The sequence below is a fragment of the Chelonoidis abingdonii genome, chromosome 9 (genome assembly GCF_003597395.2).
Source record: "Chelonoidis abingdonii isolate Lonesome George chromosome 9, CheloAbing_2.0, whole genome shotgun sequence".
NCBI lineage: Eukaryota > Metazoa > Chordata > Testudines > Testudinidae > Chelonoidis > Chelonoidis abingdonii.
Window position 1 is genome coordinate 9,628,731 of NC_133777.1, and position 23,864 is coordinate 9,652,594.

General features: G+C 42.6%; 1 protein-coding gene across 2 annotated transcripts in view; it reads right to left on the minus strand.

Annotated features, from left to right (window-relative positions):
* SDK1 (sidekick cell adhesion molecule 1) overlaps positions 1-23,864 on the minus strand; it is a 662,005-nt gene that overhangs the window by 127,958 nt on the left and 510,183 nt on the right. For both annotated transcript variants that reach the window (XM_075069178.1, XM_032767751.2), the window contains exons 18-22: positions 19,670-19,785; positions 17,213-17,405; positions 14,432-14,530; positions 7,143-7,334; positions 5,474-5,595 (exon numbers count right to left, since the gene is read on the minus strand). In XM_075069178.1, the coding sequence (XP_074925279.1) occupies positions 5,474-5,595; positions 7,143-7,334; positions 14,432-14,530; positions 17,213-17,405; positions 19,670-19,785 (722 nt within the window). The remainder of the gene's footprint in view (positions 1-5,473; positions 5,596-7,142; positions 7,335-14,431; positions 14,531-17,212; positions 17,406-19,669; positions 19,786-23,864) is intronic.

Sequence of the window (23,864 nt, forward strand, 5' to 3'; positions counted from 1 at the left end):
TCTCATATTTGAGGTAGGCAGGTGAAGCGTTAGGGGGTCTTTTGCCCAAGGACCCCTACTGGAAAGTTGGGTACCCACCGGGATTTGAACCCCAGTCTCTCGTATCAAAGGGCGGTCTCCCGTATCAAAGGGTGGCGCTCTTAACCACTACGCTATCCAGTCACTATATATATATAAACTGCACTCCAAACCAAAACAATGTAAAAATTTAGAGCCCATGAGTTTAAGCAGGCTGGCGCATACGAATGTTTAGCATATTTGGCATGTAAATAATTTGCAGCGCTGGCTACAACAGTGCCATACGAATGCCTGTTCTCACTTTCAGGTGAGATTGTAAATAAGAACAAGGCAGCATTATCTCCTGTAAATATAAACAAACTTGTTTGTTTTAGCAATTGTCTGAACAAGAAGTAGGACTGAACTTGTATGAGGCAAACTGAAAAATACAATTTCTTTTGTTTATCCTTTTTACAGTGTGATTAACCACAACTATTTTTAAATCTAGTTAATTTGTTTTGGGTTAATCACATGCATTAACTGTGATTAATTGACAGCCCTACAAACAACAAATGGAAGTTGTTTGTAGAGGCTCAAAGATTTGGAATATTGAAAGGAGACTCAGTAGAGATGGAATAGTGGGCTAAGTGCAGGAGAAGAATTCAAAAGTTCAAAGTAAATTAAACTTATTCTACGGTTGCAGCAGCAGAAATAAAGGAAAATAATCTCCTGGTTACCAAGTTCCGATAGAACACATGCCGTGTGAGAGTACAAGTTCATACTTTGGTCAGCTGAGACCTCAGTCATGTTTTGTGATGAGCTCACATTGTTGTACTGCCCCCGGAGCAACAGCCTTGTGTAAGTCAAATTTTGACTTACTCCCAAATAAGTCGGGAATGTATCTCCGACAATTATGCCAGAAAGAAAAAAAAAAAGCTTACGGAATTTACAGAACTTTTTCTGTAAGTCCGGATTTCCGTAAGTCGAGTTTGCATAACCCAGGGAGAGTCTGTATTGCAGTTTCCTCAGACTGACGCATTATTGTAAATTAATCAGTACTTTTTTCATCCATTCTTTTTATTGCATAGCTTGGCTGCATACAGTTCACTGCAATTCTCAATATTTGAAACTTGATCCATGTGAGCAATCACAACCAGCTAGCATAAGTCCCCTGGTTTTACATCTTTTCCCTGATTATAAGAGTTACACACATCCAATCTGGTTTCATTCATTCCAACAGTGGTTTTCAACCGGTGGGGGTCTGCAGACTATGTCCAAGATATCCAAAGAGGTGCGCACCTCCATTTGAAATTTTGTAGGGGTTCACAAATGAAACAAGGTTGAAAACCACTACATTAGAATATAAAAACAATGACCTCCCTCACTGAAAACGGAAACTTAAAGAGCACTTTTAATATTGCATAAGAGAAAGCTAGTGATCCAAATATACAGCAGGGAATAGTACTCCATGGTATGTATGTACACTGTACACCCACACAGCTGAGATAGGTTTGTCAGGTATGAAGCTTAAGGGGAACTCCAAAGACTTTTAACAGATGAAAAAAACCCCAAATTATTTAAGTTCCTAAATCTAACTAAGTAGCTACTAGCAGAGTCCTACTGCTTGTATTTCTTTTTTTTTTTAATGCCAGATATTGTGATATGATATATGGCTGGGACCTGTCCAATAATTCTGACCGACACAAGTGGTCTCACTAAAGACCATCAAACTTTTTATAATGAGTAAGATTACTCCCATAAGTAAGGATTGCAGAATTAAGTCCTTGAATTGTGTTGGAGAATTTTATGTTTTCCAAAAAATTATAAATAATAAGTTTAAGAGATACCTTAATCATTAATCTAGCATTGTTCATGTGCAGACTAATGGAGACAGATTCAAACAAAACAATGCATTGCAAAATCAATTTCGTCCTTGCTTATATGCCAATACCTCCATTCAGAGTTCTGCATTTCTCCTGGAAAAGCTGAGGACATCACTAACAATGTAAAGAGGCATAGAGAACTCCATCTGCCACAACTTCTCAGGTGACAAAGATTCCACTGGCAGCAGAAATGCAGAAGTTTGAACCCAGATAGTAAAACCTTCCTGTTCACATTATGGATATTGACTTCTGACTCTGATCGAAATTTCACGGGAGTAAATCAGCAGCGACTCCTCAAGTTCTCTCAGTCATCCCAGAGGTGATGGAATCCAGGACCAGTGTACAACCTAAGGGACAATACTGCATTTATAACAGGTTGAAGGCCAGATCCTCAGCTGTAGCAGCACAGCAGCCTTTGCAATCCTCTGATCATGAAGCATTCTGTTCAAAGGCTGGAGCTAAGACATACATTACAGCATCCCCCTACAACAGGAGAATCATTTGGAAGCTGGAGTTTCTGGGCACAGCAACTCTTAAGTTGCTATAATGCACAAAGAAGCATTAAGTGGTTTTTTATTTTAATTTTAGGACTGAAATGTAATTGTATTGGTACAGCAGCTATTACCACCATCATGACTGCTGCAGAGATGACAGTTTAAAACAGTTTTGTGATATTGTAAAAATCAGATGTTCAAATTTGATTCTAGTTGATAGAAACAGTAAAAGCTTTAGATTTGAAAACCACAAGCTGTTTCGATGTATGCTTTAACTGTAACATTCAAAAGTAAGTAGAAATGATAAAGGAAAAACACTACCCTAAAACAGAGCCTCTGAAAGGTAAAATATAACAACATGAGAAGCAAAAGAAGCTGTTCAGCTCACTGTATTGCCAGAGGCATAAAGAAAGCCTTGGTCAGACCAGCAATTTCTATTTTTAAACTCGAAGTTGTTTCCATGTCATGGCATCAGGGGCTTTCAGCAGATGCACCAGTGACTGGAAACATTCCTTCAGTAATTCATGAATCATAAATCTTGGGCTCAAAGCATCCCTGATTTAGCTGGGTTCTTTTTCATAGAATGCTACAGTTAAAGGGGTCCTTGTCCACAAATATAATGCTATTAAAAATGCAGTTAGGTCAGTGAATGGAAAAGATCAGAAAGACTATAAATCATTACTGTGGGCTGTAACATAGTTTTAAAGTCTTAATGGGAAAGTCCTCCCACCATATCAAGTCCAAATAGCTGGGTTTGATGCAGATGAGACATTCTGAGAGAACAATGGTAGAAGGAATCTTTCCTCACTCCCACGCTGCACAGCAGTATGAGTGCTGCTCCACAGTCACTACTGGTGAGCCCCTTTCCATAGAGGATGATATGGCTGGTGGATCTGTGTTTTTGCAGATACTAGTCCCACTCCTCATCTAGGTCCTGCATCTCCCCTGGCCACAAAATCCCTCTTTGTGAGGGAGCATATGTAAAGCTTGGCTTCAGAGCACGCATACTGTGTGGATTCCTGTTGGAGTTCCAAGAATCCCCTTACGTGGCACAACAAAAGGCCTCTAAGCTCTGTTGCATCTGAGACCCTCCATGGATGCAGAGGAGAGAGTTTTACCCTTAATTGTTATTAAGCTGTTTTAATACTTTGAGATTCATTTTATTTCAATGGTGTTTTGTGATCCAATGTAGCTCACAAATTAACAAGTTCCCAGCAACATCCTTGTGGTGTTCCAGAACATGCTAAACAATCAGATTGTAGGTTTCACCATTTCACTTTGTAATATGCAATAAAGTGTATGTCAATGGATCAAAATGTACCAATTAGTTCACAATGATCTCATTACCAAGTGAATGAATTGTATCAACAAATCTAAAGTGGTGACGCTGATTGAAGAAAGCCAACATTTAGTTTTAAAAACAGATTATATTATTTATAAAGATTCGTGGGCAGAAAAGAAGCAGCACAACTCATCTGTCAGGAGAACTGACATATGTACATTTTCTGCAAGGCATAATGACAGAAACCAGGAGGAATATTGTTTAAAACTAATGAGGAAGAGAATTCACCCTATACATATCTAAAGACCTGGACAGGAAATACAGGCATATTTCATTACATGATAACACAACCTCATTAATGTTTGGACATTTGCTATATAAAGCAATTCATCCTGTTCTTACCCTTTGTAGCCTATAAACTAATACCCAAGGTATAGTACTTGGTCTGTAAACTCACCTAAAGGAATCTGAAATCAGGTTTCCATTACTAAAATTTTTCAAAAATGTTGGACTTCAAAACAGACAGAGTTTGCTTAGTTTAGCGACATAGAGTCCCGTGGCACCTTATAGACTAACAGAAGTATTGGAGCATAAGCTTTCATTGGTGAATACCCACTGCATCTGACGAAGAGGGTATTCACCCACGAAAGCTCACGCTCCAATACTTCTGTTAGTCTATAAGGTGCCATAGGACGCTGTCGCTTTTTACAGATCCAGACTAACACCCCTCTGATGCTTAGTTTAGATTTCATCTTACATTTTCCTGAAAACACATACAAAAGCTTCTTACATAGGTCCATCTGAATTATTCAAAGAATGAGACCCCTCAGATATATATTATGTGTGAGTCTTAACATATTTACCATACAAGAAACCTTCAGTTTGCTCCTGAGTTTCCTGTGTTGATCTTTTTGTTCTGCCTGTTGTGACAGACCTAGACCAGTGGTATACAGGAGTCTGGTAGAGGGCAAATATACTGGTCACTGGAGGAGTAGCTTTCTGTTCCCTGAGTGACCAGAGCAGGGGCTGCACTAGAGTAATGAGGAACCTGCTAGAACCAATTAAGGCAGACGGGCTGATTAGATCACTTGCAGCCAATCAAGGCAGGCTATTCAGGGCTCACTCCAGTCAGGTGAGGAGGAGTCAGAGGAGAGGAAGTGCGTGTGAGGAGCTGGGAGCAAGAGGCACAAGGAGCTGAGAGTGAGAGGGTGTGCTGTTGGAGGACTAAGGTGTACAAGCATTATCAGACATCAGGAGGAAGGTCCTGTGGTGAGGACAAAGAAGGTGTTTGGAGGAGGCCATGGGGAAGTAGCCCAGGGAGTTAGAGCTGTCATGCGGCTGTTACAGGAGGCACTATAGACAGCTGCAATTCACAGGACCCTGGGCTGGAACCCGGACTAGAGGGCGGGCCTGGGTTCCCCCCAAACCTTCCAACTCCTGATCAGACACAGGAGGAGTTGATCCAGACTGTGGGGAAGATCACTGAGGTGAGCAAATCTGCCAATAAGCGCAGAACCCACCAAGGTAGAGGAGAAACTTTGTCACATTGTGCATAAAAATTAAAACATACAGATGACCCCTTTCTCTCCCTGGTTGTTCCATTGCCATTTCTTGGCTAACCCTTCTGAATTCTCTTGGGTTTTAACCTCTACTTTCTCTCCCAAGAAACCAAACATCACCAAAACAATCAGTCCAGTGGTCATTTGTTCAAGATCTCATATCTGAAGCTGATCAAAAATGTGATTTGAGTAGCAATGGAAGATTCAGATGATCTATCACTGATTAGAAACCTCAACAGATTTCTGTCATGTACGTACCTGCCCCTCTACTATCCACTTGGAGATGGAGGTTTTCCCATCATATCCGGGCCGGAACTGAAGCGTGGCAGAGCGAGGACTGATGTTAGAAATAACCAGATTAGATGGGGCACCGGGGAGTTCTGTAGAAATTAAAACAAATTAAAAAGGGTAGAAATACTTTGGGATTTAGGGTATAAGTAGGCAGATTAATAAGTAGACATTCAATATTTCAGCAAGTAGTACAGTATATCACTCATAATAGAGCAAATACTTTAATTTTGCACAGACATAAAATTATATAATTATTTATACTACACCATATGTACGCATGGCATTTTACTGACTAATAAAATGACATATCCCTGTCTTGAGGACCCTAGAATCTAGATTAACATTGCACCACAAAAGTTACATAAGAAAAAGAGGCATGGTCTAGTGGTTAAGGTGGTCTGGAAATCTGGGCTCCACTCCCAGCTCTGCTAGTGAATTACTGTGTGACCTCAAGGAAATCACTTAAACTTTCTTTGCTTCAGTTTCCCATCTATAAAATGGAGATAATATTTACCTACCTCATAAAATGTATAGAGGTTTAATATATAAATGATAGTAAGAGAGTGATATCCTGGTGTCTGACTGTTGGGTCTTGGTCATGTGCTCAGGGTCTAACTGATCACCATATCTGGTCAGGAAGGAATTTTCCCCTAGGTCAGATAGAGAGAAATCCCACAAGATCTCTGTCTTTCTATGCACTGTGGGACATGGGACACTTTCTGGTTTGAACTAGAGTAAATGGCAGATTCTCTGTAACTTGAAGTCTTTAAATCAAGATTTGAGGACTTCCATAACTCAGCCAGAGGTTATGGGCCTATTAAAGGAGTGGGTGGGTGAGATTCTGCAGCCTGCAAGTTGCAGAAGGTCAGACTAGATGATCATGATGGTCCCTTCTGACCTTAATGTCTACGAGTCTATGAGATGGAAGATTCTTTGAATAGGGTAGCAAGGATTTCTGAGGTATTGGAACTCTGCAGAGAAATGTTGACCAGTATCTGCTGACTCAGTGTGGCAGATCCAGTTTGTTAACTACATGCCGGATATAAGTTAGGTGGGAGTGACTCTTTAGGCAGAAGAAATGGGAGTATAGGACAGAGAGGTCTCTGTAGAAAAATCCCATGATCAGCCAAGCTTAAGAGCTTGCTTGCCGAGCTGGTGCCTGGAGCCAGCCCTGGCTCTAGGATGTGGAACTACTACTTCTACAAGATCTCTCGCATGCCAACACTCCCCACTTCTGTAAATATTTTTTTATTTGTATCACACAAATATCTTACAGTTCAAGTACACTGCAATTCTAATCCTTACAAATAGAAAAATCTTTCTTTGTTTTTAAAAAGCATCTAAACTCCTTTGCCCCAAAAATTGTGGGTTTTCTGGATTTTTTTAATAATGGTCACTGCTCGCCCCATATCTGATGTTACTTTATAAATGCAGAAAGATACTATAATAAGTATCTATTTTATTACCTTTCCCTCTCATTCCTCCATCCCTTCTATTCTTCTTTAATTATGTTGTACTGTGCCTTCGTCGTTAGAAATAAAAGATTATTACCATACTCAGGAAACCAGTGTTTCCTGGAATGCAGCTGCACACAGGAGTCAGTATACTTTAGGTCATGCTCTGTAGTTTTACCAACCTGGGGGCACTCCCGAGGAAATGGTAGAGGAGGTGACCAACCCAGTGCCTTTTGCAGTCATAGCTGCCACCTCAATAGTGTAGGTTGTGAGAGATGACAGCCCAGTGATTTTGTATTCAAGGGTTGTGTTGGCTAGAGTGCGAGCCAGACGAGATTCATTCCTGCTGTACACCTCCCAGGAGATCTGGTAGCCTAGAAAACAATTACATGGAAGTCAAGGAGTTGTAACAATGGTGTGTTCTTTGTCTTCTTGTGCATGATAATCCAAAGTTCACAAACTGTGGTGGAACACTTGCTGCTAGTGGACGGTGGAGAGTTAGCTGGGGGTCATGTTGCTGGCTCTCCTCCAGCATAGATACCTTTTTACAGAAAGGAAAACACACTTAATGCATTAAGGCCAATTAAAAATACTTAAGTCCTTTTCCAATACTACTTTTCCACATGAGAAATTATTGTGGATGTCACTGGGATATCATGTGACCATGAAATTGCAAAGGAGAACAGAGGTGGTTTACATGGAAGAGCCTTCTATCAGTATGTAGCATACACAATAAAAAGGTTGAGATACCCCAGGAATAATCTTTCTCCGAAGGGCGGGATTTCAATTTATGAACTCTAAAAAATGAATAGGAAGAGACACTGAAAAACTCAAACTCTTCTCACCAGCAAGTAGTTATAAAATTCAGTGAAAAATCTATGCACAGCTACCAGGGTGACTCCTTTCCTGGGCTGAAGATCTAGAAATACTTACAAATAAGATGATAATGATCTTGCAGGAACACGGTGGGACTCTTACAGAAACAGAAAAACCTCTACTTCCCACATCTTCCTGCTGCACAGACTTTTTAGCAAGGTGAATCATTATCCCGTCTTTTAAAACCTAGGGTAGCCGACCTATCATCCTAATCCCTACAAAGCCTGACCCTCCACCTCATTCTTCTATTGGAACCAGCCTGTTAAATACTTTCCTTCTTATCTTTTTTATATCTATTTGCCTTCCAGGAACTTCTGAAAGTTTCTACAGCCTGATTTGTTCAATTTTGTTTCTGAATGTGTTTGTTCTCCTCCTCGTTCCCTTTGCTTGCTCTGTCCCTTCCTACACCTATCACAACTTTATTCTTCCTTAAGCTCATTTGAATCTTACTGTGTCGGCCCCTGTGATTTGGCTCAGGGCAAAAAAATACATGCAGTTCTCGAAATCAAAGAGAACGGATGCAATTCAAATGAGTATAAGAAAAGAACCCCCCTGACTGTACTGGGCACACACTGGCAAGGGAAAGGCAGGCCTTCCAACCACGTGCCTTCCTCAACATCTTCCAGTGCTGAACTCGGACAACTCACATTGTTTTCAGCGATAACAACATAAGTGATGAATATGTACAAGTTGAAATAACAAAATTATTTTAATCAGAAGTGTTTACTTCAGAGAAGCAACATGATCTAGCAAATTAGATACTGAAGAGGGAACCAGGAATTCCTGGATGCTAATCCTGGATCAGCGATTTAAACACTCAGTGCCTGAGTTTCCCCCATCAGTAAAATGGGAATGATAATAATCTACTTATATCTCAGAGGTGTTGTGGGGTTTCATTAATGTTCATGAAGCGAGCAGTATTATTTCCCAGAGAGCTCATACTTTGTGTAGCACAGATGGTTATTGAAAAAAAAAATCATTAAGAGCAGTAGTGGGTGGGTGTGGTTCTGTGGCTGGCAATGTGCAGGAGATCAGACTAGATGATCACGATGGTCCCTTCTGACCTTCAAGTCTATGAGTATGCAGACTTTGAACAAGGGATCTATTGACCTATTAATAAAGGGTGAAGGTCACAGCAACAACAGAGTAAGAGCAAGGCTCTCCCCACTCTTTGCTGCCCAGTGTTGGGGTTATGGGCAGTGTGAGCTCACAGGGAACCTCTTCATCCCTCGTACACCTCAGAGGAGAGCACTCTGTGCTGTTCCAGATAGACCAGTATGGGGAACAGGGCGTGGGGCGGGGGGGTTGGGAGGTGAACCAGGAAAACTGCAACTATGCAGGATCTTGTGACTCAAAACGCCTGCATGGGGGCACTCTTAGCCTAGAAGCTGCCAAAGGGCAGTTCACAGCTGGGGTAGTGGTCAGACAGGAGTTGCACTGAAAACCTATAATCTGCCCATGATTTGTGGAGAGGGCTAATATTTTCTCCATTCCTGCTTAGCATCCTGATTATTGAGGCTGTGGGTGGGGAAGGGGGAATTTCACCCATAATGCACAAAAAAAATACAAGATTTTTGAAGATTTTTTTTAAACTAAAAGATAAATAAGGTATTTGCAATGTTTTTCCTATCCATCTGTGCCCAAAGGACAAGTGACAATATCCTGTCCTAAGTTAAACAATGTGAACTTTCCTCTGCTGATGTAGTATGTTTAGGTGCAGCTTTGGCTAATCACCAAATTTTGAGGATTCACCTCTATACATATTACGGATTTCCCATCACTACTCCAAAGCCATACTGTATTTGGAAAGAGATCCAGTTTTGCTGCATATCAAGTATGTGCAATTGATGAAAGTCTCCAGGAAAAATACACCAAGATGTATCATTTACAATGTCAATCTAGAGCAAAAACAGAGGCAGCAATTCCAATAATAAAATGATTAGAGTCTATCCATATAAAAACACAAATCAAAATACATACACACACACACAAATAAAGCCTAGTGAAACCAGGCAAGATAAAAACAAACACACACAGCAATGAAGGAAAGAAACTCCAAAAACAGTATCCAAAAGACATAGCACTTAAGCACCAGTGACTGACAGATGGGCAGAACTTTGGGACTTGTGGCTGGAAAAAATGCCCTCTCTGTTTTACAGACATAATCTATGCCAGGGATGTGGGCAGTGGAGTCCAATGGGTCTGGGCAGCAATTGTTTCATCTGGTTTGCGTGTAAGCGCGAAGACAAAAGGTAACACAGAGTTTTCCTTATGCTTTGGCACTACACCTTCTTCCTAAACTGCTGCCTAACCAAAACCACCACCAGAAGAGTTTCAGAAAGAATTTTCTGTTGATCTGGAGTAAATTCTCTACAAGAGACCAGTACACCCAATCACAAAATGTCCATCTACATCCAGGCTCTCATAAATCAGAGTTTACTGAGGGAGAGAGGAAGATACTGAAATTTACAATGACAGCAATGGGCAGTTTAGCAGAGCAGGCTGGCTGCCTACCTTGCAATGCCCCCTGTGTTTTCCTCTCATTCCATGCACTATAATTAAAAGGGAGCCATAGTAAACGACATCAAATGAGTAGAAGTGATGAAGCAGTGGCTTTCTAAGCACTCTTACATCTCCAAGCAGAACTGTATAAAGGCCTTGAGCTATTCAGGGAAATGAATGGTTTTGCCATCCCTTTCTCCCAGCCTTAACATAATGTACACCACTGAAAGGGGAACTTATAAACCTTGACTGGCATGTTTTTTCCTGCCTGTATTTCCTCATAAACATTCAGTTCTTTTCTTCTAAAACAATTTATCCTGTATATGAAACAGCCCATCATCTCGCTCCATCAGGTTTCCAAATCATTCTGGGAGATGGCAGCTTGTTTCCAGCAGAGCAGTTCTGAAGTAGCAAATGTATTGTGATCTGCTATGCAGAGGGCAGATTGCTAATTGCAGTGTTAATTTGGAGGGAATTGTCAAAGCAACACTGAAACCATTCAATAGTAATAATAATATTATCTTATATTTGTATAGCACCTTTCACCTCAAAGGAACCCAGAATGCTTCACAAACTTCACATAGGTAGCATGTTATGCTAGATATTACAGTGACGGTAGCAAAATAAATGACAGGCTACATTGGATTAGCACACATACAACCAGGAATCATTCCCCTGTCCCAATACCAAAATGCACTCACCTCTGGGATAGAAAAGGGCAGCTGTTTGAAATAATCCCCACTATTACAGAAGCATTTATGACAGGAACTAAAGAAGAATCTCATATCTACTCCAGGGTACTGGAGCAATTAGACAAACTGAACATAGCTACTCAAAGTGGCGAAAGTGGCTGACCCTTATGAGAGGTGAGGAGATTACAGTTGAAAATGATATGGCTAATGTGTTTCATTACACATTTAATTTTTATACTTCACTTGAATTCTTGTATACAACTGAATACATGTAACTGGTAAACACTGGAGAAAATACTTATCTTTAAAGTTTATCCTCAGTGAATGTCATGATCCAAAATTTTCAAATCTGAGTACCTAAAGTTAAGCATCTAAACCAGGGGCGGCTCTAGCTTTTTTGCCACCCCAAGCACGGCAGGGAGGCTGCCTTCGGAGGCTTCCCTGCGGGAGGTCCCTGGTCCCGCAGATTCAGCGGCGTGCCTGTGGGAGGTCCACCGGTCCCGTGGCTTCAGTGTACCCACCGCCGAATTGCTGCCAAAACTGCGGGACTGGCGGACCTCCTGCAGGCGCGCCGTCAAAGGCTGCCTGACTGCCGCCCTTGCAGGGATCGGGAGGGCGCCCCCCGCGGCTTGCCGCCCCAGGCACGTGCTTGGAGCACTGGTGCATGGAGCCGCCACTGATCTAAACCCATATTTAGTTTCCTAAATAAGTGCCCTTCTATTAAGATGTGCTGAGACTCTACAGCTAGGGTTGCCAACTTTCTAATCGCACAAAACCGAACACCCTCCCCTACCCCTTCCCCAAGGCCCCGCTCCTGCTCGCTCCATCACCCTTCCCTCTGTTGCTCGCTCCCTCACCCTCACTCACATTCACTGGGCTGGGACAGGGGACTGGGCTGCGGGATAGGGGTGAGGGCTCTGGGGTGGAGTCAGGGATGAGGAGTTCAGGATGCGGGAGAGGGCTCTGGGCTGGGGCAGGGTGTTGGGGTGCAGGGGGGATGAGGACTCCAGCTGGGGGCATGGGCACTGGGGTGGGGCCAGGGATGAGGGGTTTGGGGTGAAGGAGGGGGCTGGGGCAGGGTGTTGGGCAGTTGGGGGGTGCAGGCTCTGGGAGGGAGTTAGGGTGCAGGAGGGAACTCTGGGCTGGGATAGGGGATTGGGTTGTGGGAGAGCGTTTGGGGTGCAAGGTCCTGGCGAGCTTACCACGGCTCCCGGGAAGCAGCCACCAGGTCCCTGCAGCCCCTAGATGTGCGGGCGGCCAGGAAGGCTCTGTGCACTGCCCTCATGCCCACAGGTGCTGCCCCCGCAGCTCTTATTGCTCGCGATTCCTGGCCAATGGGAGCTGCAGAGCCATCCCTCAGGGAGGGATCAGCACACAGAGCCTCCCTGGCTGCCCATGCATTGAGAGGCTGAAGGGACTGCTTCCGGGAGTCGCAAGGAGCTAGGGCAGGCAGGGAGCCTGCCTTAGCCCCGGGCCCCCACTGTGCAACCAACTGGACTTTTAACGGCCCTGTCAGCAGTACCGATTGGAACTGCCAGGGTCCTTTTTTTGACCGTGTATTTCTGTTGAAAACCCGACATGTGTCAAACCTATCTACAGTCCCCATGGACTTCAGTGGGACCTGACTGAGCTTAGCTGCTCTGAATACCAGGCCACTTATTTGGGTGTTTAAACGTGGATTCAGGTGCCTAATTTTAGGCACCCAGGTTTGAAGATTTTGGCCAGATTTATCGAACGGATACAGATCTGCTTTCTGCAACCATTGGTTTTTGTCCCAAGACCACTGAGATCAAGGCATGATTTCTCTGAGCAACACTTCAGAAGAGCTACCTCTGTTCAGAGCCATCCGAATGTGGTATGCATGCTCAATATAATACAAAATTATAAAAAAACTTGAAATTGAAATGAAATATTCCAATTGTGTTAAAACAAAAAGTTTCACTGACCTAAAACAATTTTTTAAAAAAAATTCCTTTGTGGAGATGTCATGAATCTGTCCATGATACAGTGCCTCTTTTAGGAGCTCTGTGGGGAGTACATGGTAAGAGTCCAATTACCCCCACCCCACCAGGTGCAGCAAAGGTATGTCCTTTTAACGGGCCAGCATTCAACCTGCCAGACAAAGCCTCTTGGCTGTCTCCTCCCCTCTCAGGAGAAACAACAAAACAGCCTGCAGTAAGCAAACAAGGTCAAGTAGAGGGATGAAGGAAAAGAACAGGGAAAAGCCCCATAGGCAGCTCCCTTCAGGATATGGGCCTCCCCTACTTCACAGGGTCCTGGGAGCATTACAGTCTCCTTCAGCATTCACTGGGTCGTCAATGCAAGTCTCAGTCTTTCCCCCGTGTTAGCTCAAGAGATCCACACCTCCTTCAGAAAGGGCAGAGGGCTCTATTGGCTTTCCATCCTCTTTTTGAGACTGGAAAAGCTCAACATCCTGTTCCTTTCCCAGGATTGCCCCCTTCTGAGTGGAGCCCCCTCCTTTTAACTCCTGCTCCAGTCCTGGCATAATTTGCCAATGCAGAGCGGCAGGGCTACTCCAGCCCAAAGCAGCCTTATCTCCTTCCATGCAAGTGTAGGGTTTATATACCCTGTCACAGGAGAATTTTGAAAATTTCAGGCTTTTTCAAAATTGGAATGAAGCCAAATTTTGAAAATTCGTACTCCTTTGAGAAACAGACCTGCTGTTCTCTACATGGTTTGTTTTCTAAGGCTTTCCATCTGATGACAATATTACCGATGTGGATAAGTTGCATGAACTTCCCCAGGTATGTATTCCCCTTGACAGAAAAATGAGTGGCTGCTGTCCCAACCAAGCTGATGTACGTATATGGATATATAGCAGGAAAGGGTGAAGTAGCATGTGAATATGAAATCTGCGCTGTTATAATATATTCTATATTTAGCAACAATGTTCAAGTCTTTCTGTCAAATGACCCATAGCCAGACTGCTTGATCAGAGTGTGAAGGACTCTGTAACTTGTTATTTCATCTTAATTGTAACCTCTTAGCACTGCCAATCAGGATTTCTCAGCTGTAAATTCAGCATCAGGAGGTCCTGATCCTTAGCACCAAGGGTCAAACAGAGTCTCAAAGAGTTTCAGAAATCTATTAACACAGGTGGAACCGGAGTGAGATTTAACAAGCTTGAAGACTCTGTGGGGAGTTGATTTCTAATACAGAGTGCCCACAATTTTCAGTGGCCACAATCATGGACTGGTGGTAACAGGACCTGTGCCTTCTGTAACATGCCCTAGTTGACATTTCATTTACCCTAAAGAGGAAGTGGGAAACGTGCATTCTTGGTAGGCAGCTCTCTCTAAATGTTCTATTATCCAGCCATTTTTTTCACTGCAACAATACATTCCAACACCTTATTTTAAAGGATAACATCTGATACTTGCCTGTAATTATACCATTTTTCTCTATAGGTTCCTGCCAGCTGACCTTGAGAGACGTGTCCAGAATCTCAGTGAAACTCAGGTGTCCCACAGCTCCTGGCTCTGGCAATCAGAAAGAGAAATCTGTTAACAGGAGATCCCCATTTACTTTGGATATGATTCATGCGGCAAGGTTAGCACTGAAGATATAAAACACTGAGCCAGGGCCAGTGGAAACCAGCAGGAGACATCTGTAAGAGCTGCAGGGGAGAGGGGGAATGCAAGGTGTTAAGAATCAATCTGGCTATCATCACATAAATTATTTTATCCAGTCCTCATCTTCACTGTGCAGAGAATTAAAAAGAGGCAGCAGGAGATTTACATACACCTTGTTCTCTGTCTCTCTTCTTGGTCTAACCTAATTAGAACAATCAAGCTAGCTGGATCCTGAAAAACAACTGTGTTTGTTGTTCTCCCTCAACAATATCATGCAGACCATAGCCTTTTCTTGTGCCTTTGCAGGGACTGAGTTTTCAGGCCTTGTATCTGCAGAAACAGCATCAGCAGAATTCCCATTTGGGCAGGGTCTTTTAACGTCACAAATCAGGATCTGTGTTATCCAAACAGCACATGGATAAACTCTTGCAAAACAGCTCTAAAAAATCTCCAGTATAATGGTAGCTGTCTTCTGTAAAGTGTATAAACTTTTAAAGGATTTTTATGGTGTAGCTCAAGGGTTCTAGAAATGTTCAGTTCCCTGGCGTGCAATGAGACTATAAAGTGGAATGACTGTCAAGAATACACCATCCTCCCTCAATTTTGATCTTCAAGGAAGACAACCTGATTGATTTTTGATTCAACTTGCTGTTCTCTCTTCAATCGATCCACTGGAAAAGGGAGCTTTTGGCTTACTTTATATTCACTGTGCTTTTTGTTATCTGGATTCCTGCCCAAATACGCTGTTCTCCAGCTCTGCTGACACCAGTTGGCAATTTCTGGGCTACAAATTTGTATTTTATTTCCTCTTCACTTTTGTGCAGTTTCTCATTCCCTTCCCGCTATGAAAAAAGAAAGCCTGCCAGTAGGCTGGCTATAGCCACATTTGCAACTATGCAGTCCCAGAGAGGGAAACCTCTGAGACTGTTCTCCAGTAGCCAGCAGTCAAAGCATTATAGAAAAAACTGCTACTCTGGTAAGAATCTCAGGAATATGTAACAATAGTAAGTATGCAGTATTCAGGAGCGGGTATCTATATTCCTAGCCTTGATCTCCCTATCCACAAAGTTACAATCCAATATGCTGCTGCAGTTACAGTCCAATTTTAATTTTGTTGTACAATTCTGAAAAGATGGCATGGGTCACATTAAGCCACCAAAGACTATGTCTCATTGGATGTCAGTTCACGTTTGATCTACAATTGATCAGCAAATAAATTCTTTTGCAGAATCACCAAGCATTGTAAAGAAAGGCAGAAAGTAACCCAACTGTGAGCAGAGGTCTGGAAGGATCATGTTCTCTTCAGATTTAAAGTCTGCATTTTGATTCACCATGCAGATGTGTCCAGTGAAATATGAAATGAAATCCACATAAATAAACCAAGCTGTAGTCCTGGAGCCATATTAAGGATTTGGTGTGTCCTCTGAAGGCACAGATCGTACAGTATGTACAAATATCCTAACACTAGGTCTCCTTTTAGCCATTGCAACTCCAAGGAAATTATTTTCTGAAGAGTCTTTAAAAAGTCATGCCACCTATTCAGTATTAGCCAAATACAAAAACTGTTCTTTCCGCCTTGTCTTCCAGCTTTAATGCTTCAGAAACACATATGAGGTTAAATTATTGGCTCATGGATTCCTGATGGTTATAATGCTGTTTCAGTGATCTGCTAATGTTTTTAAGTTCTAGCAGCAGGAAATCTGCTCTTTGAGCACAGAGATATCACACTTCCTAGCACCCAGAGGAGATGGACGATGAATGAGAAAATCTCTGGATAAATAGCTTGTTTCTTTTATGTTCTTTCAACACTCTCTCATGGACAACTGGCCCAGCATTTGAAGTCTTACTTCTTGATCAGACTCTTTTTTGCAGGAACAATGACTAACCAACAGTTATTAAGATAAAACAATATTTCTAAAACCACTAGCTAACCTGGATATATTAAGCAGTTTTTTCTAACGTACTTTTAAATTTAGGGCTATCAGTACAGTGCTCAGTGAGGGGAAGAGGATTAAAAGCACTGCCCAGAGCTAAGATTAGTGATGACAGACAATTGTGCAAGCCTCCTTTGCCACTGCAATTTAATCTTGACCTGCAACAATTCCCCCCCCACCCCTCCAGACATATGAATCCTAAACCTCTCTTGAATAGACACCTCCACATAAACCAAATTGGGCTCAAATGTATGGGTTTTGAGACCCAGCAAATAATCTCTGCACTGAACTACCAGAGACATTTTCATCTCTTGGCACAGATTTGAGCCTGGTTTGGCGGACAGGATCAGAATAATGAACTCACCTTCCAAATACTTGAAGATAAAATACTTGTGTAAAACATTTGCAGCACGCAAATAAACAATTACATTTTCAATGTACTTACTGACAAAAAACCTCACATCTGGTGCCTAAATTTAGGCTCCTAAATCCATATTTGGGTATTGGAAAATCAGGTCACTTTCTTTTATGTGAATAAATATGGATTTAGGAGCCTAATTTTAGGAATCAAGATTTGAAAATTTTGGCCATCACCTTTAGCAGAACTGTTTTCAGGCACTGCTGGTGATTTCTGACTGGACTTCGCTATACTCACTATCTTCATGAGTGCACAGCAGCTCTGGTGGGCTTTGTGGTCCATCCCCTGGTGTGGTGAAACATAGAACTGATGTGTAATAAGCAGTGAATTTCTTCAAGTTGGTAATGCAGCCACTGTGAACTCCATGAAAATCAGGAGCAATGGTGACCACAGTCACAGACTCTGGTGCAGCCACTGGCCATGCCAGGAGCTGGAATAGAGAAAATTTAAATATAGATTATCATTCATTAAAAATTGTTTCTACTTGCAATACACTTCATTGCCAAAACCTTGTTAGTCCAATTAAAGAAAACAATACACTGAAAACAATTGTAAACTCTATCATTGTGCAACTTGAGATAATCCTGTTACTGGGTTCACTGAATGGGTTTGTACATTGCTATCAACTCCTGAGAGAGAATAAAAGGCATATTTTAAAAATAAATAGCCACAGTTTTTCCAAGGTGGGTGCCAAAAGTTAGGTTACTAAATCCATATTTAAGCACTTAAAATAACCTATTAATAGACTCATAGACTTTAAGGTCAGAAGGGACCATCGTGATCATCTAATCTGACCTCCTGTAGATTACAGGCCATAGAACCTTACCCACCAACTCCTGCAATAGACCCATAACCTCTGGCTGAGTTTCTGAAGTCCTCAAACCATGGTTTAAAGACTTCAAGTTACAGAGAATTCACCATTTGCACTAGTTTAAACCTGCAAGTGAGCCATGCTGCAGAGGAAAGTGAAAACCACCCAGTATCTCTGCCAATCTGACCTAAAGGAAAATTCCTTCCTGACCCCAAACATGGTGATCAGTCAGATGCTGAGCATGCGGGCAAGACCCACCAGGCAGACACCTGGGAAAGAATTCTCTGTAATAACTCAGAGCCCTACCCCTCTAGTCTCCTGTCTCTGGCAGTTGGGGATTTTTGCTACTGGCAGTCACTGATGGACCACACGCCATCATAGGTAGTCCCATCATACCATCCCTTCCATAAATTTATCAAGCTCAGTCTTGAAGCCAGTTAGGTTTTTTGCCCCACTGCTCTCCTTGGAGCGCTGTTCCACAGCTTTCCTCCTCTGATGGTTATAAACCTTTGCCTAATTTCAAGCCTAAAATTGTTAATGGTCGATTTTCTTGTGTCCACATTGGCGCTTAAATAACCCCTGTCCCTCCCACGTATTTATCCTTCTGATATATCTGCAGAGAGCAATCCTATCTCCCCTCAGACTTCTTTTGGTTAAGCTCAACAAGCCAAGCTCTTTGAGTCTCCTCTGATAAGGTAGGTTTTCCAGCCCTTGGATTATCCTAGTAGCCCTTCTCTGCACCTGTTCCAGATTGAAATAATCTTTTTTAAACACAGGAGACCAGAACTGAACACAATATTCCAGATGAGGTCTCACCAGTGCCTTGTATAACTCTTCCCTGTCTCTACTGAAAATACCTCTCCTGATGCGTCTTAGGACTGCATTAGCCTTTTTCACATAGGTACTCAGCACTTGTGACTCCCACTGACTTCACTGGGTTTTTGGGTATTCAGCACCTTTGAAAATCAGGACATTTATATTTAGGTGCCTTAAAGGTTTCTTTAGTAAACAGACCTATAAAGTGTCAGGGAAAGATGTAATTGGTGGAACCCTTTTGAAAAGAAAAGATAACTGATTTCAACTAATAATTAATAAATTATGAAGAATATTATGTGGCAGATGTAAATGTGGCAGAAATGTTGTCCCCATGCCCAACATACTGCCATTCAGAATTCCCAGGAGAAGCAAGAACTATAAAGATGTTGCAATCTGATGGAACTAAAGAAATCAAAGCAAATAGGGTTTTGACAGTTTCAATAAAGTTTTCACTATCTGTTGATAGGTATATATCAGGCTTTTAGTCATTTTATACAGTTGCTAAGGAATTTTCAATTTACATCAATAGCTATGCAAGAAAAGTCTACAAAATTTCTAGACTGAAAGTTGGAATTAAGTGTGTTACGTGCTTCTGATTGAAACAAAAAAGAAAATCTAAAATATGGGAAACTGAAAAAAAATATTTCAGGTGAAATCCTGGCCCCACTGAAGTCAATGGGAATTTTGCCTTAGAGTACATAGAAATATAGGGATTGACTTTCAAAGGCACAAAGGTCATTTATGCTCCCAATTGCCATTGACTGTCCAAGTTATTGGGCACCTAACTCCCATTTATGCCTTTGAAAATCTCTACCCTAGCATCAAATGAATTGGGATTTGCAACCGATCAAATGTTCCTGTCCTCAGTGAGAGCTTACGTAGTCAGCAGATGTTATGTTAGCAGTGACAACAGCTCACTTAGTTTAACATAAGCTTCCTTCTGATGTAAGACATTGTCTCTGATGATATACAGCAGGGCTCTGGAAATATGTGGAATTCTCCAATCTGGTCCAAGAAAAATTATATACCAAGAAAATTAGATTGCCTTGATCCAAACTTTGGTTTACCTTGTATCCCTGATTGATACCATTGATAAATTGCTGTGGTGGAGGATTCCATAGGAACTGAATGGTCGTGGAATTCACAGCTTCAGCTTGCACATTCTGTGGTGGAGCTGTAGGCACTGTTCAAAGTCAGCAGGGAAAATAGATTGAGGGTGGGGTGGAATGACGGGGAGGAGAAGAAGAGATGAATTTAGAAACTTTTAGTTGCCATTCATGATTCACAGAAAATAACAACAGTGCTGAGAAAAGGGATGTATGATTTATGATTTTGGTGCCCAGCAGTGACTTAAAGAGAAAGGTAATTGGGTTATTTCTCATTTTCTAGTGAAGATTCCTTTAATGGGTAAAGGGAGGGGATGAAATAGTTCTTGTGGCTTATTATTCCACTGATGAGCTTCTCCGAGAGACTCGAGACAGAAGCTTAGATGATGATAGGTGAATACAGCTCTTTCAATTATCCATGGCTGTAAGGGCAATCAATGGTTTCACCAAGAAATTCCTTAAGCCCTTTAAAATCAAACAAGCCCTCTAAGTAGACAAGCAAAGAAATAATGTGAACATATAGGAATTCTAATTGAGGAATCATAATACGGTGACTGCCTCTGTATATCATTTACTGTTCTGAAAAATATATGATGAAGAAATCTCCTGTGGAATACAGATTATCCCCTGGAATAAAATATTTTTTTTCTCATTTGCTTTTTCCATCCTATTATGGTATTTATTTATACAATACATGCACACTCAACCAAGATGTGCCCAAACCCATTGAAAGTTAGCAAAAATAATATATGGCACAAATAATAGATGTTTTCAGAGACCTATCCATTGTGGCCATCCATAAAGGGAGGAATTCTCCACCACTATTTTTGATGCTTTAAAATTACTGTTTTCATTATGTTCAAATGGGAATTTTCTTGTGAAAATTAATAACCTGAGTCTGAGAAATATCTCCAGTTCCCACTAAGTCCAATGAGAGTTGTGGTGGCTCCCTGCTTTTCAAAATCACGTCATAAGCAAGACAAGCCACCAGGCGGTTTGAAAAAGCACAAATGATTATTTGTTCACCAGAAGCTACACTCGGTGGAGATAAAAAACATTAGTGGAAACTGACCCACTCCAAACTACTAAAACTCACAATTAGCTAACTATAAGGGAGCAGATCTTCAGCTGGTATACACAGTCCAGCTGCATAGAAGCCAGTGGAGCTATGACAAATTTATACCAGCTGAGGATCTCCTCTGATGGGCCCTACAAAGGAAAATTAGAGTATAAACCAAGCACTTCAGGAATGACATTATAAACTATTCAAGCATCACTCTTCTGTTTAGTCTTATGTCACTGAAATTCCTTGATGACTATATGATCTGAAATTTCTGTTACATGTTTACTACCCTTTTTCACCGTTCCGTCTACACTGTATGTCACCAGAATTCTGTACCTGTAAACTTACTCCTGATCTCATTACTCATGGATTATACATAATCAGCAAGTTTGGGGTCAGAATGTATGCAGAGGTGCTCTAAATTACCACTGAAAGGAGAAGATTATTCCTACCATATATTAGAATCCCCAGTTCTATAAGGCTTATAATGTTATCTCTTGCCAATATAAAGTTCTTACGGTTTAGAGCAGGGGCGGGCAAACTTTTTGGCCTGAGGGCCACATTGGATAGGACTCCACCCCCTACCTGTCCCCCGAATACCCTGGCTCTTATCCACACCACCAGCCTCTGATCGCACCCCTGGGACACCTGCCCTATCCACCCCCCCACTCCCTGTCTCGTGACTGCCCCTGAAACCTCCACCTCTGACTGCCTCCCCACCGTCCCATCCAACCTCTCCTCTCATTCCTGACTGCCCCTCTGGGACCCCTTCCCCCATTCAACCTCTTGCTCCTCCCCCGACCACTCTGACCACCTGACCACCACTTGAACTTCCATGGCCTCTATCCAACCCCCTACTCCCTGCCCCCTTACCGTGCTGCCTGGAACACCAGTGGCTGGTGGCGCTACAGCTGCACTGCCCGGCTGGAGCCAGCCACGCCGTTGCCACTGCACAACACAGAGCACCAGGTCAGGCCGGGCTCTGCAGCTGCGCTGCTGCAGGAGCTCACAGCCCATAGCCCAGAGCGTTGCGCCAGTGGCGCAGTGAGCTGAGGCTGCGGGGGAGGGGGAACATCAGGAGAGCGGCCAGGGGCTAGCCTCTCAGGCCAGGAGCTCAGGGGCCGGGAAGGACGATCCCATGGGCTGGATGTGTCCCGTGGGCTGCAGTTTGCCCATCTCTGATTTAGACATTCATGAGAATGTTTTGATAGCATGACCGCTGTATAATACATTGCTCAGGAAATATTATCCCTCATTGTGCTGGGACGGCTGCCCCACACAGGGAGAAGAAGGGGTTAAAAGCAGCACCAGGGAGGCTGAGCAGAATCCACTAATTAGGAAAGGGCTTACTGAGCCCACCTCAAGGGGGGAAGGCTTGCTGGAGCAGCCAATCAGGGCCAGCGAGGGCCATATATAAAGGGCTGCTCAGCAGAGCAGAGGGGAGTCTCTCTCTGAAAGGTAAGGGAAGAGGACTGGCTACCTGAAGAAGCACCCTAGATAGAGCAGTGCTGGGCAGGAGTAGCAGAGGGTGAGCTGCTGGCTGATCACTGCCAGGCTGGGGCCTTGCTACAAGGGCTGAGAAGGTGCTAGGGCTACAAAGGAAGTGGTCCAGGGAAAACAGGCAGCAGATTGGAGGAGGGCAGTAGGTGGCTGCCAGCTATAGGTTCCTGGGTTGGGACCCAGAGTAGCGAGTAGGCCTGGGTCCCCTTCCCTTGCACCCCACTTGGCCAATGAGTATCCAGAGTGCAGTTTGCCCCAAAGTGAGGAGCTAGACCTTGGAGAGCAGTTGGCCACTGAGGCAAATGGTGGCACTAAGGACTGTCAGCCCCCCCTTGGAAGTGGGGGAGAAAGGAGAGTGGGGTACAGCTGGCGGGCTGTGCCCAGAAGACAGCATTGTGGTCTGGGGAGTGATGTGGGTCCAAAGAGTGGCGACAGCAATGATGGCAGGCATGACACCACTAGCTGAAGGTGGACTGGAAGGACTGAGAGCTAATTCCCAGGATGACCAGCAGGAGGTGCCGTGCTGGTGAGTCCCGCCCTGTTACACTCAAACCTCTTATCAAAAACTCTGATGAAACCTGTCATGTCACTGGAATCCTGTGATGTGTGTATAGTCCTATTCATAGCTTTCCTGTGTAGTGTTTTGCATATTTGATGGCTCACATTAGAATAGGCTGACAGATAGCAAGTGTGAAAAATCAGGACAGGGGGTAGTGGGTAATAAGAGCCCAAATATTGGGACTGTCCCTATAAAATCGGGACATCTGGTCATCCTACATTAGAAAAGCTTATTTTCAAAATTAAAATTCCTGCCTTCCTGTATATATTTCTTTATTATTTTTATAATATATTTGTCAGAGATTTCCTATTATAGGAGAAAAGTGTTTGAAACATCTTTTACCCTTAGTTTGACATTGGAAAGTTATGACCAGCTCATTGACGGATTATAATATCCTCCTGCATCGCATTTTGACATGAGGGGTAAATCAAGCATCATCCTCTCCCCTTTTTCCTTCTTCCTTCTCCTTAATTAATTTTGACATTTCAATCTTATTGGCATTATATTGGTGTATATGTATGTGTGTACACACACACACAGACACACACACTGTTTATATATGTATGTGTAAAATCTGAATGTTTTTAGTTGCCTACAGAAAAATGAAATTCTAACACTCATTCATATAAATCAGAGAATACCACTAGGAATAGTTTGTTGTTCACAGAGTACAACGAATATATGTAAAGGTGACCGAATATTGTTATGCAGGATACATGATAGTTAAATATCAAGCCATTCCTAACAACAAAAGTTGTAAAACATTTTCTGTATCCTCCACATTGCGAGCTTATTCCTATTTTGGATTTTTTTAGACATCATCTTTTTCTTTAACAGTGAAATCCAGGTGCCATTGATTTCAGTGGTGCCAGGATTTCATCCTGAGGCCAGGTCTATACTGCGACTTTAAATCGGTTTAATGGCCGATATACCGATTTAACGCTGTACCCGTTCACACGACGTCATCATTAATATCGAGTTAAACGGCTCCTTAAATCGATTTCGGAACTTCCGACGGAGAGGCGTAGCGCTAA